General features: G+C 46.8%; 7 protein-coding genes across 7 annotated transcripts; 4 read left to right on the forward strand and 3 right to left on the reverse strand.

The window, feature by feature from the left end:
- Positions 1–153: 153 nt before the first annotated feature.
- N7447_010871 (NPA1/URB1 family protein) lies at positions 154–3,651 on the forward strand (the record flags this gene model as incomplete). Its single annotated transcript, XM_057235133.1, has 3 exons — positions 154–307; positions 361–3,269; positions 3,328–3,651. The coding sequence occupies 3 exons, from the start codon at positions 154–156 to the stop codon at positions 3,649–3,651; spliced, it is 3,387 nt and encodes a 1,128-aa protein (XP_057080451.1).
- A 269-nt stretch (positions 3,652–3,920) lies between these two features.
- Positions 3,921–6,281, reverse strand: N7447_010872 (glutathione S-transferase; the record flags this gene model as incomplete). The annotated part of the gene is made up of 11 exons (XM_057235134.1): positions 3,921–4,234; positions 4,280–4,501; positions 4,553–4,712; positions 4,758–4,806; positions 5,232–5,260; positions 5,304–5,347; positions 5,398–5,433; positions 5,476–5,578; positions 5,639–5,778; positions 5,840–5,971; positions 6,038–6,281. 11 exons carry the CDS (start codon positions 6,279–6,281, stop codon positions 3,921–3,923), a joined length of 1,473 nt encoding a protein of 490 aa, XP_057080452.1.
- A 1,286-nt stretch (positions 6,282–7,567) lies between these two features.
- On the reverse strand, positions 7,568–8,073 carry N7447_010873 (uncharacterized protein; the record flags this gene model as incomplete). The annotated part of the gene is made up of 2 exons (XM_057235135.1): positions 7,568–7,938; positions 7,995–8,073. 2 exons carry the CDS (start codon positions 8,071–8,073, stop codon positions 7,568–7,570), a joined length of 450 nt encoding a protein of 149 aa, XP_057080453.1.
- A 681-nt stretch (positions 8,074–8,754) lies between these two features.
- N7447_010874 (uncharacterized protein) lies at positions 8,755–9,451 on the reverse strand (the record flags this gene model as incomplete). Its single annotated transcript, XM_057235136.1, has 2 exons — positions 8,755–9,384; positions 9,437–9,451. 2 exons carry the CDS (start codon positions 9,449–9,451, stop codon positions 8,755–8,757), a joined length of 645 nt encoding a protein of 214 aa, XP_057080454.1.
- Positions 9,452–12,838: 3,387 nt separating this feature from the next.
- N7447_010875 (Amidase) lies at positions 12,839–14,668 on the forward strand (the record flags this gene model as incomplete). The annotated part of the gene is made up of 1 exon (XM_057235137.1): positions 12,839–14,668. One exon carries the CDS (start codon positions 12,839–12,841, stop codon positions 14,666–14,668), a length of 1,830 nt encoding a protein of 609 aa, XP_057080455.1.
- A 601-nt stretch (positions 14,669–15,269) lies between these two features.
- On the forward strand, positions 15,270–15,711 carry N7447_010876 (uncharacterized protein; the record flags this gene model as incomplete). The annotated part of the gene is made up of 2 exons (XM_057235138.1): positions 15,270–15,566; positions 15,622–15,711. 2 exons carry the CDS (start codon positions 15,270–15,272, stop codon positions 15,709–15,711), a joined length of 387 nt encoding a protein of 128 aa, XP_057080456.1.
- A 1,132-nt stretch (positions 15,712–16,843) lies between these two features.
- N7447_010877 (gamma-glutamylcyclotransferase family protein) lies at positions 16,844–17,449 on the forward strand (the record flags this gene model as incomplete). Its single annotated transcript, XM_057235139.1, has 1 exon — positions 16,844–17,449. The coding sequence occupies one exon, from the start codon at positions 16,844–16,846 to the stop codon at positions 17,447–17,449; it is 606 nt and encodes a 201-aa protein (XP_057080457.1).
- Between the last annotated feature and the right edge of the window lie 1,120 nt (positions 17,450–18,569).

The raw sequence follows: 18,569 nt of genomic DNA on the forward strand, positions 1-18,569 counted from the left end.
CGTCACCGCCTTTATATTAATCCAACAGAAAAGGGCGGTGTATCCACACTTTTTACCGGGCGGGGAGACCTCGGCCAATCAACTGGAAATGTCGATGGTATCGGATCTGAAGATAAAAAAAAAAATAAGTTACAACACCCAACCCATCAAATCATGTCGCACGTCACAGAACATCCCTCTAGGGCGAAGAGAAGAAAGATCGATGATTCTAAACCAGAGAAAACGAATGTCACGTCCAATATAAAGTCTGCTGCTTCGTTGCGCGAACTGTTGGCTGTTCAGCAAAATGCCCCGTTGGCAAAGCAAGGTGAGGCAGATCGCAAGCCATCCAAAGCTACACCAAAACTGACTAGCAGACAGGTATAATCAAGTTTAAGGAGTTCTTAGTGTCAATTGCACAAACGGAAGAAGCGAGCGAAAAAGCAGAGAAATTGCGTGTCCTTAAGGAGTATTGCGATAAGCAAATCACCAACTCCGGAAAAGAGGATGAGACCTCAGTGTGCTTTGCAGACCTCATTCAATCGTGGTCATTTGGCGATAGCAATAACAATGAGCCTTTATTGACCAGTGTGCCTTCTGTTCTTGCGATCTTCCTCAAGACGATTTCGTCGGAACTGGAGTTCCGAGAGTTTGGAATCGCCCTGTGCAAACATCTGCTGCAGAAAGACCAGTTGAGACTGTTCAACCGCGGTCTGACAGCAACCAAGTCCAAAGAGCACTTGATCTCACCGTGTCTCCGTTTGCTTACGGAGATCGTCACTTTTGATGGAGGAGCAGTGGCACGACAGCTGTACCTCCGCCGGTATATTACCTTTAAGCGATTGGAGGTCTTCTTGACCCCCAACAAGACACAAGAAATCTCAGAGGATGAGTCCCACAAGTCCACTCTCAGACGCAACGCTCAGCGATACCTGCTAGCGAACCTGAGAGTTCAGCATGCCTCCGAGAAGGGCGATATCATCGAACAGCACAAGATCACTAGATCTTTCCTCGAATATATTCGGAAAGATCCGAGGGATACTGTACTAGAAATTATCAAGGCTATCGAGAGAGACGTGGTACAAGATTCCGCCCTGCCCCGCAAATCGAAGAGCAAGTTTTTCAACAGACACAATCTCGAACGACTGGTGACGCTTTATGGCTACGATCGAGAGTCAGATGAACCTAATGCTGGAGGAGTTATCATCGCCAATGAGATCCACCGAGTCATGATGAATGTGTGCAAAACCGCCGGCCTCGGTGTTCTCTTGCCTGAGACCGGCTGGTATCCTGTCGGAACCGATCCAGAGACCTTAGCCGTTGATGACGATTCATGCATTGAATTGGGCCTTGATTCCCCCATCTACGTCGACAAATACAGAGACTCCGTCCCCGTGCGGAATGGTTCCCTTTCATTCCTCATCCAGTGCCTTCGGCCTGATGTGGATAGTCTTCAGATTGAACTGCTGGTCTCGATCTTCAAGGTGGCACCGGAACTCATTGCTGATTACTTCTCGAGGAAAACGATGTTCATTTCAGACCCCAAGGCTACTCCTTCATGGATGGCCGAGTCGGCGTTCCTTTTCTCAACTGTGCAGCTGCCTGTCCCTGCAAACTGTGGCTGGAAAGATAAGCAGCCTATCCTGCCACCACCCGTTTCTATCGTTATTGAAAATATTCTCCCTCGTCCCCTTAACCAGAAGATCATGACCCGCTGCCTCAACCAGAATGCGGAGATTATCACTTTGTTCGCCGTGCGTATCCTGACTCTCGCTTTCACTAAGCTGCGAGCTGTCCTCAAAATCTTCCAGGCAGATCACGGCCAAGGTCAGCTATTCTGGAACCAGGCTTCTGCGAAGTTGCTGGCAGAATTCTCTCGCCGCTGCCCTGCTGTCAAGGACGTCGTTGTCCTCTTCCGACGAACAGAAAAGGAGGACTTGACTCAGCAGGAGGCTGTTGCAGAGCTCTTGACCTGTTACTATGATGTGATGCCGGACATTGCTCTGGAGGAAAACTTTGACGTCTCACTAGTCTTGGTAGATGTTCTCAAGCGACTGGAAGCCCCAGATGCTAGCGCGGATGATTCTGAGTCGCTTTTGAGCCAACTTCAGAGCATTCTCCAGATCGCACAACAGTCCGCCTCATTGCGTTGGTGGCAAAAGCCAGCATCAATGCAATACTCACCCTTCACCTCGATTCTCAAGGTTCTCATGGATACTTCAGATAAGGACTCTTCACGACGTATCTCTACCCTGCTCAAGACTGTTCTGGTTGAAAACTCTGTTCTGCAAAGCTCCCCACACGCATTTGCATCTATCTTGTCAAGTCTTGAGAATTCCGAGGCTGATGCTTTGCATCATCAGCTGGTTTTCTTTGATAACTGCGTCTCACGTGTCGCCAAGAAGCCTGTTCACTACCAGGACTTGCTACAGTCATTATCCGAGGATGTGTCCAGAACTACTAGCGCGCTTGTTGCTGCCATTGTTGAGCAATGGCCGTTTGTCGTCAAGAGCGGAGATGCATCCACGGAAGCTGCCGTTGGAGCCTGGATCGCAAGTCTTCTCGGTAATCTGAAGCAGGCGGGTGAGAGCACCAAGGTACTCAAAGCTGCTCGGGATGCATTGGTTGAAGCCACCGAGAGCAAGAAAATCAAGTCTCTTCTTAAGAAGTCCCTGAAGGCGGCAGATGATGCCGACAATGAAGACAAAATGGACATTGACTCTGGCTCTAACGTGCCTCGTTCATCCAACAAAGCCTCTACCGTTGACCTTGATGAGATCTTTGGATTCTTGCCTACCGAAGGGACGACCCACAACGCCCTAAACAAATGGGAAAGAGAGGATATTGCCGAAGCAGTGGATCAGGGTTACGTTGCCGAGTTGATGCTCTGCCTTTGCTCCCAGCACGAAGAAGTCCGAAGACAGGCCTTTGCCAACATTATTCGCTTCATGGCCAAACTCAAGGAATCTACCTACGCAGAATGGCGTACGGTGTTTACCCTGGCCGGTGAGCTCCTCGAAACAGTCAACAACATTGGCATGGACAAGCCCGTCCCTTGGATTGTTGGCGAGTGTGCCTCAAACTGCCTGGCGGTTCTCACAGACCCCCTCCACAAGGTCTACGGCAAAGTCAACAAGTTCCTGCAGAAGGCACCATCCTGGGAAGTTGAGAAGATCCCAACATACTGGGTCGATAAAATCCTCCTGCACGAGCCCGAGTTGGATGATGGGTATTTCGATGAGATCGACTGGCTCCTGAACCTATTTATCAGGGCACTCCGCACCGAGGCTGTAAGTTGTTACCTTTCGATTCTACACTTCAATACCACTACTAACACGTTGAATCTAGGACATGGAGGTGTACCGCCGAGCTAATGTCTTCGAGCGCATTCTTTCCCTCTACCAGTCCCCCACCCTCGTCCCAGGAGCTCGACAAAAGATCCTGCAGATTGTGTACCGTGCCGCTCAGGTCGGTGGTAGTACCACCCTGATCACCCGTTCTGGTGTCATCAGTTGGATTCAAATCCAAGCTGCAGAGGCTAATGCGAAGGAGGCTGCTCAGCTTGCGGCACTTGCACGTGCTTTGTATGAGAAGTGTGACCGTGAGCGAGTTGATGGCTGGAGTAATGGGACTCTTGGGCGAGTCGTTGATGAGATCCAGGCGCAAGTTTGAGGTATCTGATTTGTACAATAGCAGAATGTTTGGAATGGGATTGGCGTTGCCTATGTAGCTAAAATTCACTTGAACCCCCATCTTTCTACAACATACCTTACTACATGAGAATAGATAGATGCCTTGTCTTTTTTTTTTTTTTTTTCGAAATCTTTTCAGAAGTCTCAGATACTTTTATCCCTAGGGGTTTCTAAGGATCTTATCGATGTATCAATGATATTAATGAGAAGAACACCAGCCACTCTTGACAGGCTTGCGTTATGGAACAGTCACGGGGTCTCGAGCAACAACTCTGGATGCACATCCTCATCATACCACTCCCCTAAACCTCGCTCCACAGCCGGTCGCGCCGCAATGCGATTCACCCACCGTTGTAAATGAGGTAACTGGGCCAATTCATCCTCTGAAAATCCAATGCGTCGAATATTTCGTATCCAAGCCCAGGCGTTGATATCAACAATGCTGTATTTCCCCTTGTCCTTCCCAGCTAAATATTCCCGTATGCCACCACCATATCTCCCTGAAAGACGGATTTCAAGTACATCGTAAACCCGCAGCAGTTCCCGCTTGAAACGATCCACGTCTAGATCTTAGTAAGCACACAGAAAGCTGCAAGGGTAACACTCACGAGTTTGGCCATTGTTTCGAAAAAAATTATATTGCCCTTGATTGGGTTGCCCCGAAGCATGCCAGAATATTAGCCATTGGAATGCTTCGCTTTGTTCAATTGGATCCGAGAACCAGAAAAGATTGTTTTGGTTCAAATTGACGAGGTATAACAGTTCAGCGGATGATTCCATAACCACGTGAGGTGGACTTATATTGTTGTCGATTAAGATTGGGATACGTCCTGCATTATGATTAGTCTGGGCAATGAAACATTAAAAAGGAAAAGAGGTACCATTGGGATTTAGTCTGAGAAACCAGTCTTTTTTCTGTTCGTTTTTGTCAAGGTCGATCAGACTTGTCGTCCATTCAAGGCCGTAGGCGTCCTTGAGTTCTTCCAGAAGAATGTGGACTTTTCTTCCATTTGGGGTTAAAGAGGTTATGAGGTGTAGACCCTTTGAAAATTAGCTCCCGGTAGAAGGTATCAGATCTTAACTTACTGGGGCTTTCTTCACCCGTTCGGGGGTTTCGGTGGCATAGAAAGGCATTCTAATAAGGCTTAGATTCACCCAAAAAATTAAGAATATGGAGAATTGGTCGGAAGGGCATTGAAGAAAAGGCAAGCTTCGCCGAAATTGGAGGATCCGGTCTGCTTTGATGGCGTGATAAGCGCATTGCATGAGAAGTGGCCGAATGGTAGATCCTAATAGCTTACTAGGCAATACAAGAAGGAAACCTATCTTTTAGTCTTAACTCAGTAGCACTCCGATGCTGGAGCGGGTTTTATTTTTTTTTATCTAAAAGCTTTACTTGTCAATCCTAAAAGTGATTTAAAATGGCGCTTGATTTTCTAAAACATCTTGTATAAACCTCTAGCATAGAATCGTATACATTTGGATACCGATCAAGGAATAGCAGTATGATCAATAACCCATTGACGAATCTCCCAGAAATTGCGGCATTTATGGTTTGACCGGAAATCAGCACGCTCTCCGAACGGCGCCTGCTTTGTTAGAAATGGAAGATAACGTGAAGGGCTGGCTTACCTTTGGATCTAATTCTATCAGGATCGGCGTCACATCAGACGTACCTAGAAAGTGTTAGCGGTATACAATCACCATATATCGACTGCATACTTACACATAATGTTTGCTCGTAAAACCTCGATGCAATGATCTACCAACGTCAACACATGTTACCACATTTTGCTAAACGTACCTAGATGCATTCTCGTGAGCTTGGGATCTCCATAAAGACTTCCGGGTAAGTCAAGTCCTTGGTCAATCCAGTGCTCTTTGTAAGACCATTGTCGGAGCATGTGCTAGAGCGGAAGTGAAGATTAGTAAATGTTTCTACAGTAGACTGTTTCTTCAAAGCATACCACACAATGCAACTGATGAAGGACTTCCAGCTGAGCCGCATAACCGGTTCCCACCTCCGGTGGAACATGTTTGTATGTTCTGCCTGAATGTGATTTGTTCATGATATCCAACTTGTCTTCAGGAACTTCAAATGCACCCTCTGTCCCAGTATTCCAATCAGCTTTGGGGTATCAAAAGTCCATTCATATCAGATCACGTACGGTGCCACAGTTTTTCCCACATCACCTCCCTCTCTGGGGTTGGTGGGCCACGATAGTCTGTTTTCTCGTTGAAATACAGCGGAAGATCGTACTCGGAATACTTGATCAAGTCAGGTTCTCCAAGAAGAGGGGCTATGCTCATTAGCTTTGCTGTGTCTATTTTTCTTGGCTCACAAGATGTCCAGTGAAAGAACTTACAATAAGCTGATACTTTTCGGGCGCATTCAAGATCTGAATCTGACTCTGCGTACCTCGTTTGAAAAGCAAGAATGAGCCCAGCTGTCAGCAGAATGAGAGCAATTGATTCCAGAACACACGCAATGCGCAGAAACCGCAGAGACTTGCGTTGGGGTTCAATCACCAAGTTCTCCGACTCATCCTCCGATTTCTCTGCCAGCGACCCCGATCCATGTGAAATGAAAGGTCGACTCTCTTCAGACATCTTCAGTGTAAAATGTAAATGTCCTGTATGTCTCTTGCTCTCGGAGGTTGTCTTCTGTCATAGCAAAATCCGAAGTTTTCGCAGAAGACTGGCCTCGGAATACGTTTGAGCAATTATCGTATTAGTGCATATGCACCTGGTTGGGTATGAATACGGAATGAAAATTTGGTATTGAAAAACAAAGTAATACACACTTTGCAAGTCATTTCACGTAGACCTTCAGCTGCAGGGCAGGATAGGTCCATGCTTCCCCGAAAAGCACATCATATACCGCGCAAAGCGAACTAGTCCCCATCTCACAGCCAGAAAACATGATTTCGTCGTAGCCTAACCCCGGTCTAGCCAAACCCACTTTCTCCCACCGTAAGGTCTACCGTCCAGAGCAGGTGCGCGATTTTAGCCATTGGTTCATCTGAAGGAGCGCTGCGACGCGAATAGATCGACGGGACATGTCAAGCTCGGAACGTCTGACAAGGGCCGACGGGTCGTCACAGCATCGAGCAATGCAATGCAACCCCAGGCAAGGAGCAAGAGGTGGGGGCAGTCAGCAGCATAAGTGTGAGAATCAGGCTCCATGTGCGGCAAAATAAAGTCGGTCAAAAGTTACATAGGCTCGTTCCGTATCAAGTCTCAAGGACCCAGATATGATGCGATGCACCTTTTCCTAGCAAAAGTCACCTAGCATTCTCCTGAGAGATAGAACAGTCCCATTATTGTTCGAGGGGACTGACCCGTCCTCAACGCAGCGCTAGCGAATAGAACATTTGTGCCGGGGTGAAAAGTGACCGGGTGTGCGGTGTCAAGTGGGGCGGCAGCGAGATGTAAGACTGGGTGCGTCAGGCTGATGTCAAGGCGCAAGAGGTGGTGGGGGCGAGAAAGAAGGAAGGTGAAGGGAGAGGGCGTGCGGTTAAGGTTGTGAACGTACGGTAAATATTGGGGAAAGTTGAAATATAGCACGGAAGACAGGATTGGCAATGCTTGTCAGGACTTTACAAGCTTTTATATGTTTATATATCTTCTAACTACCGTACAGTAGAGGCCAATCGCAAATCCTTAGAATTCATACGGCCAAAGAAGATTATATCAAGTATAATGGACTTGGTATTGGATAGTGTTAGGCTACGAAGGAGATGTGATGAATAAAAAAGAATGTCTCTGCTATTCAATTTATGAAGAGTCGGGGTATTTATACCCTGTGTCTGGCAAACAATCGTTCAATCCGTAACCTATGGGATGGTCCAACAGATAGAAACTATCTACAGATACCGGACTCTCTCAACTCAGACCTAGTTTTCTTCGACCAAGTCCGCGTAGGCAGCTTGGCATTTCATGGTCACATCGTATTGATCCCGTTTCTCGAGTAAGTCGGCATATGCAGCCTGGCATTTCATAGTGGTGTCGTACTGATCACGCTTGTCGAGAAGGTCGGCGTAAGCAGCCTGGCATTTCATAGTAACGTCATACTGGTCACGCTTCTCGAGCAAGTCGGCATATGCAGCCTGACACTTCATGGTGGTGTCGTATTGGTCGCGCTTCTCGAGAAGGTCTGCGTAGGCGGCCTGGCACTTCATAGTGACATCGTACTGATCACGCTTCTCGAGAAGGTCTGCGTAGGCAGCCTGGCATTTCATAGTGACATCGTACTGATCGCGCTTCTCTAGACCACTGTGAGCATCATTCATGTCAAAGTTAGGAAATGGCTTGAAGTCTTACCGGTAGGCACAGGAGCAGCTGCCACAAGAGATGCGGCGGCGAAGATAGCCACGAAAATTGCTTGGTTGAAAAACTTCATTTTGACTTTGATGGAAGAAGAACTGGAAGATTCTGACTCGAAATATCAGGTCAGCTAGGTTGGTCTGGAAGAAGTAGATGATGAGAGGACCATCGTATTTATACCAAAGATTCGCGTAGATAAAGATATCGAATCCGGTAGTCACCGCTAGCAGGGGGACCACAGTCCCTCCACTAGGCTCCCAAGGTCATGATACCTTGTTAGCATTTGCCTAACCTGAACAGCCCAATACTCGACTACCCATCTAGAAATGAAGAGAGTAGTCTACACCGACAATCATCACGATCGTCCATTCTGGCCTATTATCTGAATAGGGCAGCGTGCAGAGTAACATTTCAATGGGCATGTATTGCTCCGAGGTCCATACAAAATCATTCCATAGGCGCAGACAACCTATAACAAGGTTTGGGTCTGATGCAGGGCCACGTAAACTCAGTGTGGAGACTGACACGCTCATCTGCTTAAATCAAGAATGGTCAATTTATGAATATATTGGATTAATTAGCCTACCAGGGAAAGTCGTCCGTTTGACGAGGAAAGAAGCCCGAGATTTACGAAAGATTTTCCGAGTAGGGGAGGCGGAGGTTGAAGAAGTTCTATCATACACATAAGTGATATATGAATTCGTCTCTTGTATTGTCTCAATGCGATAGTTTAAGATGTAAATTCACGCAAGGCCATTCAACATGACCCAAGAGCAATATTTCCAGGCGTGTTTACCTTGTCATTCTCGGGATCCGCCTTGCTGGCCTCTAACAACATCATCACACAATGCTTTGTATGACCAAAGCTCCCCGTTAGATGATCAATTTTCCCACCTCGCTCGAGGACTTTGTGGAGCCTCAAGATCATGAATGCGCAATGCACCAGGTGCTCCCTCTGCGTTGACCACCAAAATTTATCCCCCAACTCCGACAACTCATCCGCACCCTCGATTGGATGTTCTGCATGTCTATCCCGATAGTAAACCCAGGTCTCGTTGACTGCGTAATCGATAAACTCCTGTGTCTCGTCGCGAGCACACTGTTCTGGAAGCCAGTTCATAGATAAGACGTCAAAGGTACACCCTCTTCGTTTTGCTTCCTCGGTCGAATTGCCGCATGTGTACTTTTGAGATTCAAACTGCGGATAGGGCGACTGCATGTAGGTTGTAACCGAGTACCATCGGATTTCTACTGCTAAGAAAGTAATGGCCGCAGCACAGATGGCGATAGATGCGGCGAACACAATCCATATGAGCTTGGGTGTTCGCTGTGTTATAGGATATCTCGAGCGGGTGATATCTTCAGGCTCAATAGGCTCATATTTGCTCTTGATCAATGTTCAGTATTTCTCATAATCATTCGCCATTGTGGGAGCTTACTAATTTGGAAGACATGTTTTAGGATGAAACCTATCTTTGTGGCGACCACGCATAAGAAAAAAAAAAGAGTAGGGTGCTAATAACACATTTGACTGAGACGTATGAAATGGATACTTGGAATGTCAATCTAACAGCTTATCCCCGGGCTTTACTCGAGAATTCGTGGGAGCAGTTAACTGTCGGATGACGACGGAATATGAAATATAGGCTAATGCAGGTTGTGCAGTCTTCCGCTTCCCCTAGTAAACGCAAATTTATAGGGGGCCGGGATGATGTGTGATGCAGATCACCCAAGGTTAGCGGACTGCAGATACAAAATTACCAGAGACAGCCCTAAGTCCTTTTGCTTTGGGTGTATGGTAACGACACCAGCTTTCCCATCTCTTACATTCCGATTACAGACTCGAAAACCTGCCCTAGTTTTTAATTTGGTAGATATGTCGTGATTGAGCCCTATGCACAGCCCTTACATATAAGGTAATAGCGTTACGTATCCTAAGATAATAGTACCAAAGCTGCCTTTCAAATCCATCTTTCGCTGCGTCTTGTTTTGCGTCTTGTTCCTGTCTCCTCCATTGGCGCTCACCATGTTTCTCCTTTTTATCCAACTGATCCTGGATTTGACTCAGATGACATATTGCATTTCATTAAAAGGCCAAACAGTCGAATTAAATGGAATTTCATTTTATCTCCCACCAAAGGTTCTTGGTACATTTGGCTTCGATAATAGGCCAGCTGTCGCGAACTTGACGGAACATCTGTATCCTGTCACTTTCATAGACATTGCTAGCGATACCGGTTCTCTGGATGCAATTATTGCGGGTTATCAATCATTGGATGACGTTTTCAATGTTGGATTTCTGAGAGGTGCAATTTATCACTTATAGCTTGCTAGCACACACGCTGACTGGTTGTCAAGTCATTTTCCACAATGGGCACTCAAATGACGCTATTCAGGACTTACAGACGGCCAAGTCAAAATATGGAGTCGAAGCCATCTTTCCATACCCGGTCGATACCTCTCGGCCATCCCTTCTCCCTGGGCCATATTTCTGGTCTCCAGCATCAGGAATAATACATGCCGCGTATCGACTCTACTCAGACGAACAAGGGGCCTTTACGCAAGGCCTAATACCCGTGGGGGGTGATTCTTACGATGTGATCCCTGCCGCTGTACCGGTATGGCCATCTGCATCAATATACGACGCACTGGCTCAGTCTAACCGTGTACCAGGGAGCCGGATCGATGACCATTGGGGTACCGTCAAGGCTATATTCCACCAAGGACCCGGCGAAGCCACTAGCAGGTGTTAGTGCATAATTCCCATACCATTTTTGTTCTCAAAATGATCCACCTATTGTATGTTTGCTGAGTAACTATGGCTTAGGTACGTCTTGGAGTGAAAGACATCTTTGATGTTGCTGGCACCAAGTCCAGTGGCGGAAATAGGGCTTACTATAAACTGTCTCCTCCCGCGAATGAGACAGCCCCCGCCATCCAGAAGCTAATCGATGCTGGGGCTGTTTTGATTGGAAAAATGAAGACTAGTCAATTCGCAAATGGAGAGGTGAGTCAGAAAATTACACTTTTGTGCTCCTATGTGCTGATCATCCGCGTTAGTGGGCTACGTGAGTTTGATCTGAAGGACTAAGACACAACACGGAAGCTAATTGCCGCTAGCATGACATAGAGCGGATTGGTACTTACTACCACAATATTGGATCAATTTGTTTAGTTGCTGATTAAACAAATAGGGTTGATTACCATGCTCCATTCAACCCACGAGGAGATGGCTATCAAGACCCGGGAAGTTCAAGCAGTGGTCCGGCAGCTGGAGTGGCGTCATATGACTGGCTCGACCTGGCCGTAGGAACAGACACTGGAGGCTCCATACGTGTTCCTGCTGGGGTAAATGGTGTGTATGGTATCCGACCATCTCATGATTCAGCTTTGCTGGAAGGGATCATACCTCTGTCGCCCGAGATGGATACAGTTGGTATAGCACACTCACAAGACTGCGTGAGGTTGCTAAATATCTTCTAACGACTAGTTCTAGGAATTTTGGCCCGAAACACCACGCTGTGGAAAGAAGCTTCCAAAGTACTATACGGCGATCTCGGAGCGAACGCTTCTCTGCCACGAAAACTATACCTTGTTGACTTTCCCACCAACCGATCAAGCCAAAGCGATGATATTCTTTTAGATTTCACTAAAACACTTGCAGATACTCTGCACATAACTGCCGAAGTCTTTGACATGGAAAAGATATGGAATTCGACTGCCCCGAAAGAGGCAAATGGTACCGGACTTGTTGATTTCGTTGGTGATATTTTCCCGCTGTTGACTGCAAAGGAGCAGCTCCAACTAGTGGGAAATAAACTATACACTCAATATAAAGAAGAGAACGACGGCCGGCTACCTTTCATTGACCCAAGTCCCTCAATCCGGTGGAATTGGGGAACAGAGCAAGCAGACACATCTTTAGATGATGCCTTGCACAATATGAGTATCTTTGCCAGTTGGTGGCACTCCCATGGGCAGGCAGGTGGCCCAGATTCATGCTCTGATCTTCTATTTGTCTATCCTCAATCGACCGGAGAGGCCATATATCGGGATGGTCCATACCCAATTGATTCACCGGGAATCCCGTCAGGTTTTGCAATCGATCGTGTTCCTTCGTTCGTAGGTTCGCCTGATTTCGTGTTGCCAAGTAAGTTTTATCGAAATACAAGAGCTTTGATGGATTGTCTCTGATCTCTGCCAGTTGGAGAAAGTGAATATCACTCAAGGATCACAAACCGAACTGAAGTCCTGCCTGTTGCTGTTGATATAATGGGAGGCAAAGGGTGTGAGGGGATGCTGTTTAATGTGGTAGACAAATTAGTTGCCGCTGGGAAGTTAAAGAGAAAACTCCATACTGGAAAGTCATTGTACGGTTTGAATTAGCCGTCATGCATGTTTGAGGTCGGGGCTTTGGAAGGGAGTTCAGACAGGCTTAGAGCATTCGGTGACTACCCCGAGGCGGAGATTGCGGTAATCCCCTATAGGCTGCTTGGTTGAGGGGACACAATAAGAACGTGTAAATGCTGTTAGAGCAGATTTTAATGCTTAGGACGGACGCTACATGCCCTGCAGGCTGCTGACACAGCTTGACATGAGATGTATAAAAGGAACTCAAGTCTAGGGTTTGGCGAATATATCTGGCTTAGCGTCGCCGCGAGTTCGATCTGAGATCCGAGTGGGATAGCCTACACCAGCCGATCTAGTCCACAGTCAGCTAGCGTTGCCGCGCAGTACAGCGCGGCAGGCGGAGCTGGCGGATCTCAAAACGCACCAGTTCCATCTTTGGATAAGCACTCTCTAATGGTTATCAGCCAGCAACCGATGCACTTTCGGAACCAATGTCCTCCCAAACATACCATGCTATTGCCCACCGCAAACTCAAGACCCTTCAATCTCTCATCCCCAAAAACTGGCTCCTCGACCTACCCGACCCTCTCCCACTCGATGTCCGCTCCCTTGTTTCAGAAAGCACTGTCCTGACTCCAGACGAATTCTCCATAACTTCCTCGCATGATGTAACCTCACTCTCTCAACTTATCCATTCCCGGGCGCTCACATCTGAAGCTGTAATCACTGCTTTCTGTAAGCGCGCCGCCATTGCTCAACAACTCACCAACTGTCTCTCGGAAATCCTCTTCCTACCGGCTATCGAGCGAGCACACGCTCTGGATGCTGAATACAAACGTACAGGCAAGACACGAGGGCCGCTACATGGGATACCGATTTCGTTAAAGGATACGTTCAATATCAAGGGGTATGATTCTTCGATCGGCTTCGCAAGTCTCGCAGCGAATCCTGCAAAGGAAAATGCCGCGTTGGTGGACATACTCCTTGAGCAGGGAGCAGTGCTATACTGCAAGACCAATGTCTCGCAAACTCTCATGGCCTTGGATTCGCATAACCATCTCTTCGGACGGGTTATGAACCCACGGAACAGGCGGGTTACAGCGGGCGGAAGTAGCGGTGGTGAAGGGGCCTTGATTGCCATGAGGGGCAGTATTTTGGGTATCGGCACGGATATTGGAGGCTCGGTACGCATACCTGCTATGTGTAACGGTCTCTACAGTATCAAACCGAGTTCGCAGAGAATCCCTTTCATAGGCCAAGAAATTGGGCAGCTACCTGGTATAGATAAACTGGGGTTACAAGCTAGTGCGGGACTTATGGCGACGAGTGTCAGAGACTGCGAGCTGTTTCTGAAAGCGATTGCAGATGCTCATCCGTGGGAGAAAGATCCGAATGTCGCTTTCGGGTCGTGGGAAGGGCAAGGGGAGATAGGAAGGAAACCGTTGTTCGGAGTTATGAGAACTGACGGCATCACCACGCCACTATCACCAGTTGCCAAGGTCCTTGATGAAACGGTAGAAACTCTTCGCAAAGCCGGTTTCGAAGTTATTGAGATCAATGCTCCAGCGTTCAAGAAATACCACTCACTGGCCAACTCATTTTTCGGTATCGGGGGGAACAACCACACATTCGATATACTTGAGAGAATCGGGGAACCTTTGATTCCCTGGCTTAACGCGAGGTTGAGAAGAAAGAAGCCTGCAGATTTAATGCAACTTAGCGAATTACATGTTAGAAAATCGGCGCTGGAGAAGGAAATGTTGGAAATCTGGAGGGATGAGAACGGGAGAATGATCGACGCGTTGATCTGCCCAGTTGCTCCTCATCCAGTGCCAGAGATTGACAAGTGGAATGGTGTTGGTTATACAAGTGCATTTGTCTTATTGGACTATCCGGCTGGAACACTGCCAGTCAGAGACGTCTCAATTGGTGATTTAAAGGACGAACTACCTGAATCGGAAGTCCTTGGAGGTTGGGATTCGAGAAACAGGGATTTGTGTAAGCTCTCTACCTCCATCCCCCTAGGATTCTGTCTTTCGTACCACTCTTACATGTTTCAAACCTCTGATTACCCGTTCCCTTCCAGTATGGAAGCAATGGTAAATCCTATCTTGCAAGTTCATGCTGATCCATCAGAAACAGGGCACCCAAACACCAATGATAGGAGTGTATATTTGAACACGAAGCTATCAGTCCAAGTTGTAGCTCCCCGATTGCAGGAGAGAAGGCTTTATCAAGCGATGGCACTTATTGATGAGATCTTACATGGTACTAACTCGGAAACTAGGGCTAGGATTCACTCCCGGAGCACGGTAGCTTGATATCTGATGCCATCTATAACCCCCAATGTCAGCTTCTGTAACACATTTTTTTGCAAAGCCCCTTGCTTTATTGACACATGTCGGAGAAAAGCGGAGGAATTTTATTACTAGCGTTCGTCGAGTTTTATTCAACTTATACTGTCATCTCCATAATTTGGTTCTGCCGTGTGTCTCGGCTCCTTTTTTAGTTTTCATCACTCCAACTTTACTTTGTCACGAGCAACATACGTACCAAACATGACCCAACTTCGAAATATCTAGCCAAAGTTGTGGATTTTGGGGAGCATAGCAATAATGAAATTCAGCGGGCAGTGCGTAATTCAATGTTGCATTTCGACAGATGTTCAGTCGAAATTGACAAACCCTACATGGAGTATATAGAGAGCTTTCTAGTTTACTTTAGGAGCCGGCCTCGATCTTCTTTAGAACCGTGGGATATTTGAACCTTGAAATGCATCCGTAGACCAATGGGAATCTTCGAACGCTAGGGTAGTAAGATGTAAGAATCATTCCTCTGCCATCTTAGATCTTTTTCTACTTCAACTTCTGCTTTTCTCACCAAAAAGGGATTATCTTCCTCTCGTACCTATTCGCCTCGAATATGGCATTTTTCGGTGGCCCTGTTCTGGGACCTCCAGTAGTTCTTTTCGTGTGTGATGATGGTCAGGCTCTAGCCTACGAATATGTCCTGGCTCGAATAGACCGGTCTATAATGACCGATCTACTGCTCGCTGACCAAGCTCTACATGAACATACAGCCATCATGTCTGACAACACTCAGCTTCAAGAAGTAAAGAAACAACTTGAAGAAGCGAAATTCGAGTACCCGAGAAAAGAGTACTCCCTTTACCGAGCAGAGTCTATGCTTGGACCAAGTATCAAAAGTCTTTATGATACAGTGAGGCGTAATACTATTTGGTTTATGCGCGAGGAAATGGTCCAGGATTGTTCAGACCGAGGCGGATGCTGTAGCCGACAATGTGGATGCTGCGCACAGAGACATCTATCCGAAAGACAGAAAGGCAGAGGTCACTGCACTTTAGAATGCTGGTGCTGTATCAGCTTTCGGGGATTCAATCTTCCACAGGAACAAAAGGAGGAGATCCGAAAGGATTTAGGAGATCGCCTTTCATACACTACTTCACAATACCTCCAAAAATTGGCTACTTGGTTTATTTGCCCCATGAGGTGCCAGAGATCCAAGTGGTAGCAAATCTTTGGGCTAGGCTAAAGTGAGGATAAGGCGCAATAAAGGTCCTGCTTTACCTCAAGAAGGCTTGCTGAGCTGGTATAATATCTTTTCCTCGGGACTACTAGCTAATGTTTGTATGCTGCTTAGTTATAGATGACCAGTCTATTTCTCATGAATTATTTCTCCTTCTGCCTCCTATAGTAGTCTAGTACGAGATGGAAATAAGGTCGCGTTTAAATAAGAAATCTCCTTGATTATATCAAATAGCCGGCATGACATCCTAAATTAATCTCATATTGATTGGCTAATCTAGAGCCTCGCCTTATTGTTGAATCTATCCATGGTTCAATCGTGTTGTGTCTAGACGATCGTATCAGAACAGTCTTAATTTGTCATGTTGATCTTTTAAATATAAATACACGTAGGTATTGGGCATATTGGGACCGATATTTTGAACATACACCAACCGCTACCTACTTATGGACTTAACATCTGTGAAGACTGACTATTATTCGAATGATCTGTTAATTTAGACATATTAGCCTTCTATGGAGAAGCGCGCAATGTCTCGGAACTATGCAGGCCAGCCGGCGGCTAAATATATCACCCTCCGGCGCTTGTTGCTCTATCGATTGCCTCTCTAACCACTACAGTGAGCCATCTTATTGGTGCCTTTTTGGAACACTGGTGCTCACTGGAAGATCCACATCTATAAACATAGGGTCTGATTGGCTACAATAATATTAAATATAGATAACCGCTGGTGGCGTGGGAAATCCGTGGGGACATTTGTGTGTGCAATAAGCGCGAGCGCGTAACCCCGCTGTGGTGAATGGGCGTGTACAGCCTAATTACGGACTCTACAGTGATCACATAACAAACTCTAGGGTGTCATAATTGGAACTTCGCTCTCCGCACTACTCTCAATACATAAACCTTTCTTTCTAGTGAGCACTTATACCCTTCTATTCTCAATTCCGATCATGTCAGATAGTGCAAGAGAGCAGATGAATCTCAGCAGTCCCCCACCACCACCACCACCACCACCGGAAATTCCTGGCTCGAAAATCTCCAATTACGTCTTAAAACTCAGAACCGCCCCTTCGGATTACTTCTTCCAAGCACCAAACCCACCCCAGTACGTGGACTTGTTCGACGCACCTACTGGGCCCTATTTCTTCTATGGTACGTTGACCGATCCGTCCATGGTTCGTGAAATTTTGGGGTTAGAAACTGAGCCCGAGCTACGCCCAGCACGTTTATCGGGCTATAAGTGCAAGCTGTGGGGGCAATACCCTGCACTGTTGGATGCTCCAGACTCCGTGGTCGACGGCGCAGTGTATCATGTTAAAACGGTTGAACATGGGGAGAGGCTTGCGGCATATGAAACCAAAAACTACCAAGCTGGCCCTTGTCGCATCCGCTATACTGATGGGAAAGAGCCTGGGGACGATGTCGGGTATACATTTAAGTTCAAAGGGGATCAGAATGATTTGAGCGGTGGAACATTTGACCTGAGGGTCTGGTTGGAAAGAATGGGAAGACTGGCTGCGGTGAAAAATCTCGATGTGAAGAAAAGCATGATGTAAGAAGGTAGGTACTACATTCAAGTCTGTCGAGATGGCAATATTGTCCCTGTTGAGTGGTCAACACTACTTAGAACAGCTATTCAACTGGACAAGGCGAAGAAGAGGGCGGCAAGAGGTTAGTTAATGTTATGTTATCTAGAAGATAAAAAACAAAAACATACAACAGTGAGGATTCGCTGGTGGTCACCCACCCAACTACTAACTCACCGACGTGTGGCTTAAGTACGGCTGAGCGGACGGGAAGCCCTGTTTTCCACACCCTATGGTCGTATGTATCTGATACGCCACTACAGAAGATTATACAACGTGAGCAGGGGATAAGAGGGTGTGATCGTCTTAGGCCGGTCAATAATGCACTGGCTCTCCAAACAGTCTCATGTATCTGCATATACATATAACTAGATGGAAGCATCATACCAGTGGGCAAATGGACAGCACCAATCATAATGTAATTTTCCGAGCGATACGCACGGTCCCAAAAGGAGGACAACACCGAGCTTGATCTTTATATAGGGCCGACATAGATGACGTAGCCCACGAATTGACTTTCTCTACAATCTAAAGGCTATATAAGGATAGGATATTTAAGTATATGAATCATGTTGGGGGTTAAACCCCTACTAAAATCCGAGAGGGGCGGGTAGAAGTCTGGTATTCAATCTATGGGATGGTCTAACATCCAACACATATAAACATCAAATGAGATCATTGAACTTGTAAATTGATACTACCTGCAATTAACGTGTAATCTGTTCACACTCGTGCTGCCCTTACCTCGGTATGCTCCAATGTCATAGATCATTACTACCGTCGAGGGCTGTCCATCCATTTCTGCCGCAATGGACTGAATATGCTCGAAGGACACCCGTTGATTATCCCTCACGAGATCGTGCGGGCAATGTCGTATCGATCTCAGGCCATGCTGGGATTTTGCAGCGCCTGGTCCATTCAGAATGGCCCGTTCTCACTTTATTGGGGAAACAATTTTGAGGATATTGGACGGCACCTGGGGTTGAAAGCCAATGATTCGGTGGGCATTGCTTGCCATATCAACTCATCCTAGTGTCACAATTGTGGAAATTGACAGAGTGACAGTGCGGTTGCGAATATCAGTCAGAAT

The sequence above is a fragment of the Penicillium robsamsonii genome (genome assembly GCF_028829455.1).
Source record: "Penicillium robsamsonii strain IBT 29466 chromosome Unknown utg000008l_segment0_segment0, whole genome shotgun sequence".
In the NCBI taxonomy this organism is placed as follows: Eukaryota; Fungi; Ascomycota; class Eurotiomycetes; order Eurotiales; family Aspergillaceae; genus Penicillium; species Penicillium robsamsonii.